Source organism: Myzus persicae, unplaced genomic scaffold (assembly GCF_001856785.1).
Source record: "Myzus persicae strain clone G006 unplaced genomic scaffold, MPER_G0061.0, whole genome shotgun sequence".
Classification (NCBI taxonomy): domain Eukaryota; kingdom Metazoa; phylum Arthropoda; class Insecta; order Hemiptera; family Aphididae; genus Myzus; species Myzus persicae.
The window spans coordinates 89,487-103,943 of NW_019103479.1; the positions used below are offsets into that span (position 1 = coordinate 89,487).

The 14,457-nt window shown below is 31.8% G+C and overlaps 3 protein-coding genes across 3 annotated transcripts; 2 read left to right on the top strand and 1 right to left on the bottom strand.

Annotated features, from left to right (window-relative positions):
* The first annotated feature begins 849 nt into the window (after nt 1-849).
* On the top strand, nt 850-1,795 carry LOC111034589 (cuticle protein 7-like). Its single transcript, XM_022315872.1, has 2 exons — nt 850-986; nt 1,111-1,795. Exons 1-2 carry the CDS (start codon nt 975-977, stop codon nt 1,594-1,596), a joined length of 498 nt encoding a protein of 165 aa, XP_022171564.1. The 5' UTR covers nt 850-974; the 3' UTR covers nt 1,597-1,795.
* Nucleotides 1,796-5,815: 4,020 nt separating this feature from the next.
* LOC111034588 (cuticle protein 7-like) lies at nt 5,816-6,761 on the top strand. Its single transcript, XM_022315871.1, has 2 exons — nt 5,816-5,952; nt 6,077-6,761. Exons 1-2 carry the CDS (start codon nt 5,941-5,943, stop codon nt 6,560-6,562), a joined length of 498 nt encoding a protein of 165 aa, XP_022171563.1. The 5' UTR covers nt 5,816-5,940; the 3' UTR covers nt 6,563-6,761.
* Nucleotides 6,762-9,159: 2,398 nt separating this feature from the next.
* On the bottom strand, nt 9,160-14,128 carry LOC111034590 (cuticle protein-like). Its single transcript, XM_022315873.1, has 4 exons — nt 13,996-14,128; nt 13,387-13,870; nt 9,971-10,041; nt 9,160-9,844 (listed from the first exon to the last, which is right to left on the bottom strand). Exons 1-4 carry the CDS (start codon nt 14,005-14,007, stop codon nt 9,359-9,361), a joined length of 1,053 nt encoding a protein of 350 aa, XP_022171565.1. The 5' UTR covers nt 14,008-14,128; the 3' UTR covers nt 9,160-9,358.
* Between the last annotated feature and the right edge of the window lie 329 nt (nt 14,129-14,457).

Consider the following 14,457-nt stretch of genomic DNA (forward strand, 5'->3'; position numbering starts at 1 on the left):
TTCTTTTTTTGACAAGTATTCACCAAATATAATCATTATAAACGATTAAAATTTTGAGCAAAACGATAAATGTAAGAGCTCACGAATGATGTGTGTTTTATGTGTATCTGAAAAACGTTTTGTAAAAGAAGATATTCATCTATTCTCACTAAGTTGGATCTAATTGGGCGGTTTGAGTGGTGAAAAATAAAAATAATACCGAAACTTGTAGAACATCAGAGAAAAATACTAGAAGAAACACAGCAATAATAATACGCCAATAGTTTTCGATAAAATTAATTTTGTCATCGTTTAAAAAAAAACAAATGTACTTATATATTATTTTTACAAAACACTAACATTTTATGGATCATATCGTTAAATGTTTGGAATTTTTTAAGCTATTTACAGAAATTTGAACTTATACTTTGTACATTTAAAATTATGCATAATTGTTCTTTAATCAAACAGTGAAAAATATTTTCCAGTATAATACAATTTTGTAATATCTAATTTCTGGTACAGTGACAACTAAAAACCTTAATTAACTTGTATTAATTATTAATAACATATTCAACTAAAATTCAACCATGTACATTTTATCTGACAATAATTATTATTCAAAATTAACTTAAATGTAGAAAATTAAATTTGCGTTCATTAGTGAACGGTACCAGGCTACAATAAAAGTATGTTAATTAGAGTGTGAACGTATACGTAAATTACAATTTCTAACGAACTTGAACCAAATTCAAACTGTTAAATCACAAATTAATAAAAATGAAATGTACTAACGGGCGTTTACGCCTCGACCGGTTCTTATTCGAATATATATGGCGATTTCTGGTGGGAAGATGTCGACCGTACACATATGGAAGGGATGCTGTTACGAATTTTTAGCATAAATACCACGGATCAGCTCACTATAATCACCAGTTCATTTCTGTACACAGTCATCGTCCAATTTGACAAAAAAAACCCAAAACAACACTAAAATGGCCGCTAAGGTAAGTCGATATCATATCGATTACATGTTTTAAAATTATATTACGGTTTTTGATTTGAGAAAAAAAGTATTTGGTGATAGAAAAAGTACATTTTTTTGTAACTCAAAACGTTTTTTCATTACAGTTCGTCATCTTCGCCGCTTGCGTGGCTACCGCCCTCGCCCAATACTCCGCCCCAGCTTACAAGCCAGCGTACTCTGCGCCCGCTTACTCGGCACCAAAGGCTTACGCCCCAGAGCCCGCATACGCACCCACACCGTACAACTTCGAATACAGCGTAAACGACCCACACACCTACGATGTGCACAGCCAATCCGAATACAGTGACGGAAACGGTTACGTCAAGGGATCCTACAGCCTCGTCGAAGCCGACGGCTCAATCCGCACCGTCGAATACACCGCTGACGACTACAACGGTTTCAACGCCGTCGTCAAGAACGAAGGTGGATACAAGGCCCCGTCATACTCTGCCCCATCATACTCCGCACCAGCCTACAAGCCAGCTTACTCCGCGCCAGCTTACTCTGCCCCAGCTTACTCTGCACCAGCCTACGCCGCACCAGCATACTCTGCCCCGGCCTACAAGCCAGCTTACAAACCAGCATACTAATTTATTTAGCCGTGTGAACCAACACTCTTCTTCATCTTTTACTTCATGTTTTCTTCGTGTACCTCTCTTGACCGTCGCGTTCACATTGAACCGTGGTTTCAAAGTCATACCGTGCCGTATTAATATAATATAATATGACAATTGGTACGACTATGTATTTATTGTGTAAATATATATAACAATGTATATTTATTGAAAACGCCTGTTTTTATTTTATTTCAAACCTTGCACCCTGCCTAAACATGAACTTCATATTGAAATATCAAACTATTTATTGGAATACTGAAATATATATATATATACAGTTTTTAAGTGTCTTATCACTTTCCAAGCACAAAATATGCTAGAATATTGATTGATTGTGATTTTAATCTGAAATTTGCATTCATTTTATATTTGATAACATTTAATATTTTTCTGCAGAGTTAAAAGTAATGTATTCTGAGTACTTCCCTAATAAACAATTTTCGAATATTTTTTTATTTTTATAATTCGTGTAAGTGTAAGTTTAGGAATTCAAAAATTACACAATTTCTGTTCAAAGAACTTTTATTATAAATGATACACTACTGTGGGTAAAACTCTAAATGTAATATATTTTACATAATATCATGACCATATTATAGTATTATATATTGGTTATTATGCTAATAGATATACTTCTATAGGCCTGATAAGTGGCTGTAGATAAAGACTGTAAATTTATATAAATTTAAACTGTCATTGTAATTGACGACGGTGATTGAGAAGCATTATTATCGATGTTCGGAGTGTCGGAAGTGGGAGGCAGGTAGTTTGGTATAGACATGTCTACGTTGATCGATACGTATGTGGCCATAATTGGCCTAAGGTCTGTGTTTTAAGTAATTTAGTGACGAGAAAATATAATAATATATATTAATATATATTATATATATTATCATAAAATCGTTCACACAAATTATAATATAAAAATAAATAAAGTTGTTTTGAACATCTGTCGAACATGTGCTTAACATTATCCGTAATCACTAACATTGTTCCCTATTTATTGTAATCTTTACACTGTCATGTACTCATGTCCTTTTAATATTATATGTCCATATTATACTTATTGTAATTTTATAATTATGTTTATTAACATTCAGATCTATAACCGTTTACATGGTTCTAACCAGCATTGATTTTCAAATTGCTTCAAATAATAGTGGATTTGCACTACTCGTAATTTGAAAATGAAAAACTAAAAAACAAATTATTCTTATACATTTTCATTGACTTAATGCTCTAATCTCTGTAAACTATACAGGCTATCAATGATTAAAACATACCTAAGTAAATAATAAAAATAAATTCTCGTCCATCTTTTTTACATGGTATACAATTTTACCGATGCTTGATTTTCATACTATTGTGTGGTATAATTTCGATACCTGTATCATACAGGGACATACAAGCACTTATAACTAATAAATGCCATCTAAGATGGCATCAGAAATGGTTGTCCTTATCTACCAAGCTAAATCAAATAAAACACAACAGACAACTGGACATTCCCCATCGAAACACCCAGAAAATTCGAAGTTATTATAACGAGGCTAAGAATTGGCCACTCGCAAATCTCACACAGTTTCCTAATGGCCAAGGAAGAAACTCCAACTTGCCCAACATACGGCGTCCAAATTACAATCAAACACATTCTCACTGAATACCGTACATATCTCAAAATCCGATCAAGCCTCAACCTACCCGAAACACTCGCCGAAATACTCCACAATCATCCCAAAGCCATAGCCGACATCATGCAATTCATCACAACAGCAAACCTTCAATCAAAAATTTAAATTTAAGTTTTCTATAGTATAACCTCATTTAACATTTAACATGTAATTTAAACATATGTAAACCCAATGGCCTATGTCGCCGAGAGCTCTTTCCTTGAAATTAAAAAAAAACAATTTTGATACCTCAAATATTTTAAATGAAATAAAAACATAATTTTAATTTTTCAGAAATTTTAAATACAAAATGGAATCCGATCGTTCTGAAGAGAATGTGTTGATTTTCCAATAAAATGTGTTTTTTTATCTGGAAAAATTTTTACTTGTTAAAAAATATTGTAATCATTAACATAAATTCTTTGGAGGTTTCTGGTATGGTAGTAAATTGGATCTAGTTGGTACTTTTGGGATGAAAAAATAGAAAACCTCAGTGTTTTATAAGTAGTCGGGAAAAGATGAGCATGTGGGTGCTGGACTGTACAGTAGATATCCAGTGTGTTGTGTTACTAGTAATTAGTAATGTATGAATTCAGTTGAATTCAATGATAAATCATTGTATACGAAAATTATACTGAACAAATACGTTATGTCAGCCTATACCTATTAATACGTAAATTTTACAAGATTTTTGCTATTTAAGTAATTTATTTTACTTATTAGGAAATGTCATAGTGTGTATGAAATATAATACAATATATATTATATATAAGGTAATAGTTTTTTAAAGTTTCAGGTATCCCAAAATAATATTTTTAAATCATAACGTAACAAATAAAATCGTATTGCTCGGTGAAAAATATATAATTTTGTCCAAATTTTAACTTGGAAAATCTATAAATATTTTTCTTTGTATGTATTTAAATTATTTTATCGTTCCTATATGATCTACTTACGAGTAACCATGCATATAATTTTCATGTCTTACCTAAAAAAAAAATTACAAATTTATAAATTTTTAACTATACTATAATAATTTGCATAATTTGCAAAATTTTATAATTTTGATAAGTGTCGACAATATTTTAACTTAAAATGAATAAGCAAAAAATATTGAGTACCTATATGTAAAGTCATTAATATTTTATAACTGCTATTATTATAACAACTTATAAGGAACTTAAGTACTAAATTATCAATTTTTTTTATTGAGCGTATTTATTATTTGTAGGAAATAATTGGAAAACAATAGAACATTTTTCTTGTTCTGAATAGCTTTAAAGGATTCAAAATATTCAGATAACTCTATCATATGTAAAAAAAGGTACTTAATGTAAACATTTGTTGACTTTTTAAGTACCTACTGATATTTGTTTTTGAATTACAACAAAATTTCAAAAATCGATAGGCGAAAAATCATTAATTTATGCCTAAATATGGAATACCTTATAAATGTTCGATTGAAATGATCATTAGATATATGTTACTGTAATTAATGTTGATATCTAGCAATCTATTTTTTTGTAGAAATGTATAAACTTAATAGGCATATTCCATTAAATATTTAAATAATAGATACATAAACAAAAACTTACAAGAATTTCTAACTAGAAAATAATTTTCAAATTTTTAAATTTGGAGGATGATGTATTTTGTTAAAGTTTAATTTTCAGATAATCAGAAACAGTCAATGTATTAATATAACTAAATTGTGTATGAAAAATGGTCATATAAATATTTTTTAGAAACTTTAAGTATCTACGGTTATTAGTGTAAATATTACATTAAAAAACAAAATTTATTAGGTATGTCTAAAAATGGTTTTACGTTAACATTTTAAATTACATTAATTTTTTTGTTTTTCCAACGTATTTGAAAATAATAAGAATTAATCACTTTTTATTCCTCCAGTCCTGTGCACCAACTTACACTCTCTTACCAAGCTTACCAAAAAAGATTCTAAAATAGAAAATCAGAAGATTGTACTTGGTATTATTTGGTATAACAAGAAATTAGAGACATCCGTTTTCTAGACTCCTATGTCAACGTATTTAAATTTTATTTGAACAAAAGTAAAAAAAAAATACATTGGTATGTAGTATGTACGTCTATCTATACAACTAAAGTATTATCAGAAAAATATACACATTACTCAGTGGTTCAGAAATACATCAAAAATAAATAGGTACAATAAACCAACTAATCACCAAAATAATATAAATAATGTGATAATCATCGGTTATTGATATAAATGGGATGATAAAACGTGAAAAGTTAAACTAAGACATACGCGATTGTACAAAAAAAGTATTTTAAATCGGAGTGTGTGAACGGGAACGAAATTCACATTTTAAATGAACTTGATCTATATTCACTCTCTTTGTACACATATATTTAATAAAATGAAATGTACTTCACGGGCGTCTACGCCTCGACCGGTTCTTGTTCGATGATCTACGGACAATATTATGCTGTACACACCAACTGCTGGTGGGAAATTTTACGGTTTAATGTCATATACGTATGGAAGGGATGCTGTTACGAATTTTTAGCATAAATACCACGGATCAGCTCACTATAATCACCAGTTCATTTCTGTACACAGTCATCGTCCAATTTGACAAAAAAAACCCAAAACAACACTAAAATGGCCGCTAAGGTAAGTCGATATCATATCGATTACATGTTTTAAAATTATATTACGGTTTTTGATTTAAGAAAAAAAGTATTTGGTGATAGAAATCGTACATTTTTTTGTAACTCAAAACGTTTTTTCATTACAGTTCGTCATCTTCGCCGCTTGCGTGGCTACCGCCCTCGCCCAATACTCCGCCCCAGCTTACAAGCCAGCGTACTCTGCGCCCGCTTACTCGGCACCAAAGGCTTACGCCCCAGAGCCCGCATACGCACCCACACCGTACAACTTCGAATACAGCGTAAACGACCCACACACCTACGATGTGCACAGCCAATCCGAATACAGTGACGGAAACGGTTACGTCAAGGGATCCTACAGCCTCGTCGAAGCCGACGGCTCAATCCGCACCGTCGAATACACCGCTGACGACTACAACGGTTTCAACGCCGTCGTCAAGAACGAAGGTGGATACAAGGCCCCGTCATACTCTGCCCCATCATACTCCGCACCAGCCTACAAGCCAGCTTACTCCGCGCCAGCTTACTCTGCCCCAGCTTACTCTGCACCAGCCTACGCCGCACCAGCATACTCTGCCCCGGCCTACAAGCCAGCTTACAAACCAGCATACTAATTTATTTAGCCGTGTGAACCAACACTCTTCTTCATCTTTTACTTCATGTTTTCTTCGTGTACCTCTCTTGACCGTCGCGTTCACATTGAACCGTGGTTTCAAAGTCATACCGTGCCGTATTAATATAATATAATATGGCAATTGGTACGACTATGTATTTATAGTGTAAATATATATAACAATGTATATTTATTGAAAACGCCTGTTTTTATTTTATTTCAAACCTTGCACCCTGCCTAACCGTGAACTTCATATTGAAATATCAAACTATTAATCCCAAAATACTAAAATGTATTTAATATTTATAGGTATATATTATATAGATTTTTATTGAAAAGTGTATTCTTATAAATTATGTGACAAGAAAACTTGCAGTACTGGCATTAAAGTCCATATTTTTAAGTTATCAGACAATGAGAACAAGTAAGGATACTCCCAACCAAATACGTCAATATTATATTAACCCATAATATTTACCCAACCCAAATCTTTCTTTATACATTAATGTTTCATAAAGCGTCATAAGTAATAAGGAGTTTTACTATTTGCCTCCCGAAGTAAAAAAGTTTGTTAATTTGTACACAATTTTTTCCTCAAGAATGTCCAATCCCACATGACATACAACAAATTTCATAATAAAATTAAACGGTCTAGTTAAAAAGGGACTTGTGGCTTCCCAATGGGCATCTTATAAAATATGTATTAGTGGGTCTTACACAATTAAAAAATGTTATTAATGTTTATGTTTATATTTATAAAATATATAGTAAATATATTATTCCCAAGCTCTTATTTTTATAAACTAGTTACATCATTATTTTTAATAGTTGTGCATTATTTGCACAAAACATTATGTATGTTGTACAGATTGAAGTCTAATATTTTTAATAATTGTACACATAATTCTAAATATCTATATCAATATGGTTATTTACAAAATGATCATTAATTTTATTATGAAGTTCTCCCTATATTTTAAATAATGATGTTTGGTATAATAAATTAGAAAACATCAATATACCTATATGAGTATAATATGACTAATGTTTATCATTATTTTTTTTTTTTTTTTTTTTATTAATCTTAAGCTTCGGCAACTGAGGCCATTAGCTGTAGTAGAATTTGTATTGTAGGTTTGTATTGTATATTTTTTGGGACGGTAGGGGGGAACACGTGTGTGTTTGTTTTTGGCAGAATTTCGAATGGGGCACCCGTAGGTTTCTGCCATGCCCCGGGTGTGGGGGATGGCAGCACTTGTTCTCCGGTCACCGCGACTTGTCCGGAGAAAAATGCCGCCTGGTAGCCGAGGATCGAACCGCGACCGGCTGCGTCGCAGCGGACGCGTCAGACCACTCGGTCACCTCATCCCCCACATTTATCATTATTATTTAATATTGTATTATATTGATTATATGTTAATACCAATACTTAATTCTGTAGGAAGAGTAACTAGTAGGGACATTTTTTTTGTGGCAACTCATATAATGCCAAGCTACTTGATCATTGACGACAAGTGTAAATTATGTTATTGGTCTTTTTCTGTATGATTAAAATGGAAAGAAATTTGTATAATTTGAAAGTCAACTAGTATGAAAGTGTTATAAGCGTATAGAAACATTATTTTAATGAAATAATAAATTAAAATCCTTTAATTATCATGCTACCATTATAATACTGTAAATGCATTTGCATTTTATTTATGTAAATATATCCAAAACGAAACTTGAAATGCAGAATGTACTTCGAACAACAGTTATAATACGTTTGAATTCATTCTTCAAAATGTTTATATTATTCATATGACATAACACATTTTAAAATGACTATATTATGAATTTCATAAAGAAGATACATTATTTAAAGATTCTTTTACAGCAAACAAGACATATTACAAATAATTAAGCCTTCAATTTTAGAAGATAATAAGAATAGTAAAATCAACCCGATATTTTAGTAATTAGTTTTTGTAATGTATTAAAAAATATAAAATTATACTAGGTACATACTTTTTTCCAATTAAATACCTATGGTAATTTTTAAATATTTTGTTGAGTTTTTTAATAATTTTATTAAAACTGTAAAAGACATAAGAAAAACTGTTCAATTTTGTCCGAAAAAAAGCACCTTTATTAATGTACAATTATGTAAACAATGCAAATACTCTAAAATGTATATATATATTTATACTTACTGTTTAAACTTAAATCATATTGTTTACATTTACTTTTATGATAAAATTAATTTATATTTATTCATAAGTTTATTTTATAACTGGTCTAATGTGTGAAGATGAGTAAAATAAAATTCTACTAAAATAATAAAATAGACAAAATTAAATAATTTAAATTTTGCATACAATTCTTCTAAAAACCTTGATTTAAACAATGAGATAAAGCAATCAATGGACACATGACTTTAACTTTTGAATACTTCGTCCAAATAATAAATAAATGCAACTCACAATCAATATTTTAACATACTTTCTGCTTTGAAAGTTATCAGACACTCCACAGTCCACATAATGTATAAAAATGTATTTTTGTATAAAATTCATGTTTAGGCAGGGTGCAAGGTTTGAAATAAAATAAAAAAAGGCGTTTTCAATAAATATACATTGTTATATATATTTACACAATAAATACATAGTCGTACCAATTGTCATATTATATTATATTAATACGGCACGGTATGACTTTGAAACCACGGTTCAATGTGAACGCGACGGTCAAGAGAGGTACACGAAGAAAACATGAAGTAAAAGATGAAGAAGAGTGTTGGTTCACACGGCTAAATAAATTAGTATGCTGGTTTGTAAGCTGGCTTGTAGGCCGGGGCAGAGTATGCTGGTGCGGCGTAGGCTGGTGCAGAGTAAGCTGGGGCAGAGTAAGCTGGCGCGGAGTAAGCTGGCTTGTAGGCTGGTGCGGAGTATGATGGGGCAGAGTATGACGGGGCCTTGTATCCACCTTCGTTCTTGACGACGGCGTTGAAACCGTTGTAGTCGTCAGCGGTGTATTCGACGGTGCGGATTGAGCCGTCGGCTTCGACGAGGCTGTAGGATCCCTTGACGTAACCGTTTCCGTCACTGTATTCGGATTGGCTGTGCACATCGTAGGTGTGTGGGTCGTTTACGCTGTATTCGAAGTTGTACGGTGTGGGTGCGTATGCGGGCTCTGGGGCGTAAGCCTTTGGTGCCGAGTAAGCGGGCGCAGAGTACGCTGGCTTGTAAGCTGGGGCGGAGTATTGGGCGAGGGCGGTAGCCACGCAAGCGGCGAAGATGACGAACTGTAATGAAAAAACGTTTTTAGGTTACAAAAAAATGTACTTTTTCTATCACCAAATACTTTTTTTTCTTAAATCAAAAACCGTAATATAATTTTAAAACATATAATCGATATGATATCGACTTACCTTAGCGGCCATTTTAGTGTTGTTTTGGGTTTTTTTTGTCAAATTGGACGATGACTGTGTACAGAAATGAACTGGTGATTATAGTGAGCTGATCCGTGGTATTTATGCTAAAAATTCGTAACAGCATCCCTTCCATACGTATATGACATTAAACCGTACAATTTCCCACCAGCAGTTGGTGTGTACAGCATAATATTGTCCGTAGATCATCGAACAAGAACCGGTCGAGGCGTAGACGCCCGTGAAGTACATTTCATTTTTATTAAATATATGTGTACAAAGAGAGTGAATATAGATCAAGTTCATTTAAAATGTGAATTTCATTCCCGTTCACACACTCCGATTTAAAATACTTTTTTTGTACAATCGTGTTTTTCGATGAAATATCTACCATTAACGTGTAACGATTCTGTTCTTTTTGAATTTTGATTATTATTATCACATCACTTATTTTGTTCTTATGGTTTTATTTTTGTTTGAAAATTATAAAAATCTATTTTCTTATTTTTCAAAATTAAAGTATGAGGTAAAGTCGTCACTGAAATACTGAATCGATAATAAGGTACCTATTACTGCAATAATTAAATATACTAGCAATTGATTAATCACTGTTGCCTTTTTGATTTAATAATAATAAACTCATTGATGGTATGTGATGCCTAACAGTGCGATAATTGCATTGAGTTGTAATGATAGGTATTATAAATAATAGATTTTTTTTTTTGTGTCTGTTACAATAAGGATTACACTTCTTTTGGAGCAGTTAAAATGCATCAATTGTTCACTTGTAGGAGTTTCACTAAAAAATAAACTCAATGTTTCTCATAAAAAGTTCAAACTTAAACCAAAAATTCAAAAATACATAAAAACTTTTTATTTTTTTTTATGTTGAAATTTGAACGTAATTAAATATTTTAACTTAGTATACGATTTTAGTTATTCTGTCACAATTTATAAACACAATTGTGGGTACTTTAAACATTTATCGTATATTAGTATACTTCATATGAACAATAACTTTTTATAAATCCAATGTTCTATTCGAAATTGTATTTAACCTACTACATAACTATTACGTATTAATAAAACAAATTACTTTAATAGCAATATAGTAACATCGTATAATGTATTTAGTAATATACTCGTAGACTGACAGACAGTCTTCGCCCAGAAACGTTTTATTCATATACAATAATATAATATCATGTAATTCAAATTTAAGACATTCACATCCATAAAATGATATATAGCAGAGTGGTAGGTACTCTGTTTTTATTTAAAAATGTTTAACTGATAAGGGAATTAATATCGTTAGTTATGTCATTAAAGAATGTCGATTTCGTGATAACTGATTAGATTTTAAATACTTTGCTTTATTTTTAATTCTATTATATTACGGGTGTTTTTTTTTTGCATAGTGATCAGGTCTTACATGATCGTAGATTGTTTACCAGTACGGCAGTACATAATGTACTACAGTAACTAGAGCAGTCTTACAGTATGATTTTACATAGTGGATAAAATGACCTAATCAATACATTATCACTGTTACTGTATGACTTATACATATAAAATCTTCGAATAGTATCTACTTATTCCAGAAGTCCAGAATAGCGGAGTTTATTTAGGATGAGAGAATTCCTATGATGGTAACTTTAGATGTATAATAAATAGTAATAATTAAATTATATATTTTAATTTCTAATATATCTTTATATCTATATCTATATTCTATATATATACTACTATATATAAAATGAAGTCGCGTTTTTTTGTTCGAGATAAACTCCCAAACTATTTATTCAATCGTCGTGTGGTTTTTTTTTAAATGAATGATGACATCACGGAGAAGGTTTTAGGCATACATTTAGTCCGATAAAGTTAATAAATAATTAGTTGTTATTAATTAAAATAAACTTGTAAATTCTATACCTATACCATTTATAGTTAGAAATAGTCGCTGGCTGAAAATAAATAACTATCAAACTCGACAACCACAAAATAAAAAATTAAATTAAAATAAAAAATATTATTCGTATAGAGTATTTACCTAGCATGGGGTACAATAATAATCATATATTATGATATCCTACCTGATAATATATTGCTCGCATTATAACAAGCGAGTGTCGTGAATAGATTTGGCATTTTCAACACTCAACGAAGTGCACGGGATCAGCTAGTATAATATATAAAAAGATACAACGAGTTTAAGTGCGATGGTCTCCAAAATCACTCAACCGATTTTGATAAGATTATGCTAAACGTGTGTAATTTGGTCCAACTAAAAATTTAGGATAATTTTTATCTCGATAAGTGGCCCTTAATTATTTTTTTGAACATTTAAGAAAGGATTTTGATATTTACGACGGAAATTTTGGTTTTATAACTGGTTGCTATTTGCTACGGCTTACAGATTATACTATAATTATAATACCAACAATTAATACTTATTGCCGTTACTCGGGCAAATGAGGTAAAAGCATGCATTAAAATATTAAATGGTCTATTTTATGGTTTCGAATAAATAAATTATATTTCAAAACAAATATGAGAGTTGAATGTATGTTTGTAGCTTATATAAGTATACTCAAAAACTACATAACCTATCTATTTTCTGAACATTTCAAATCATTCTTGAAGATATCAGGAACATTTAAAGTGCTTATTTGATTTACATATCAAATACTTTTTCCATTCCAATTGGTATTTTTAAACTTTAATAAAATGCTCAAGGCCAGCTAGTATGCATACACACATTTACATAATATGAAATTACAAAATAATAATTATATTTTAAAAAACGATTGTTGCATATTTTAAGGGATGACCAAGAATTTTATTAAAATGTGAATAATATTAGGTATATTAGCTAGTTGCCAAATCACTTAACAATCAGCTATCACTTGTTTATAGACCAATGATGGTGATGTACAGTTGGTCACCATGTACGTGCCAAGTAGCAACACCAAAATAACTGCACTCACTACCAAGTACAACCAATAATACTGTTTTTTTAAGTATCGTCGCTAATTACAATGACATATTCCATTTTTATAAATTTACACTCTTTATCCCCAGAAACAATTATATTTTTCAATGAAAATCTGTATATATAAATACATTTTAGTATTTTGGGATTAATAGTTTGATATTTCAATATGCAGTTCATGGTTAGGCAGGGTGCAAGGTTTGAAATAAAATAAAAACAGGCGTTTTCAATAAATATACATTGTTATATATATTTACACAATAAATACATAGTCGTACCAATTGTCATATTATATTATATTAATACGGCACGGTATGACTTTGAAACCACGGTTCAATGTGAACGCGACGGTCAAGAGAGGTACACGAAGAAAACATGAAGTAAAAGATGAAGAAGAGTGTTGGTTCACACGGCTAAATAAATTAGTATGCTGGTTTGTAAGCTGGCTTGTAGGCCGGGGCAGAGTATGCTGGTGCGGCGTAGGCTGGTGCAGAGTAAGCTGGGGCAGAGTAAGCTGGCGCGGAGTAAGCTGGCTTGTAGGCTGGTGCGGAGTATGATGGGGCAGAGTATGACGGGGCCTTGTATCCACCTTCGTTCTTGACGACGGCGTTGAAACCGTTGTAGTCGTCAGCGGTGTATTCGACGGTGCGGATTGAGCCGTCGGCTTCGACGAGGCTGTAGGATCCCTTGACGTAACCGTTTCCGTCACTGTATTCGGATTGGCTGTGCACATCGTAGGTGTGTGGGTCGTTTACGCTGTATTCGAAGTTGTACGGTGTGGGTGCGTATGCGGGCTCTGGGGCGTAAGCCTTTGGTGCCGAGTAAGCGGGCGCAGAGTACGCTGGCTTGTAAGCTGGGGCGGAGTATTGGGCGAGGGCGGTAGCCACGCAAGCGGCGAAGATGACGAACTGTAATGAAAAAACGTTATTGAGTTACAAAAAAATGTACTTTTTCTATCACCAAATACTTTTTTTCTCAAATCAAAAACCGTAATATAATTTTGAAACATGTAATCGATATGATATCGACTTACCTTAGCGGCCATTTTAGTGTTGTTTTGGGTTTTTTTTTGTCAAATTGAACGATGACTGTGTACAGAAATGAACTGGTGATTATAGTGAGCTGATCCGTGGTATTTATGCTAAAAATTCGTAACAACATCCCTTCCATATGAATATTGTGAGTGGTCAACATTTTTGCCCTGATAGTTACCATATAATGTCGTCAAACTAGAACCGGTTGGGGCGTAGACGTTTATTTATTTTATATTGTGTTTGAATAGTGTACATAAATGGATCAAGTTCAATTTAAATATGAATTTCGTTAATGTTTATATTATACTCCATATAAAATTAATTTTCATATTATCATGGGTATGTGTTTGAAGAACTATTCTTAGTGTATTATCCTACTCATCTCGATTACTGATAATTATTACATAATATAAAGTATGAGTTGTATTGCTTTGTTTTTAGTCTAATATTATAAAAGTATA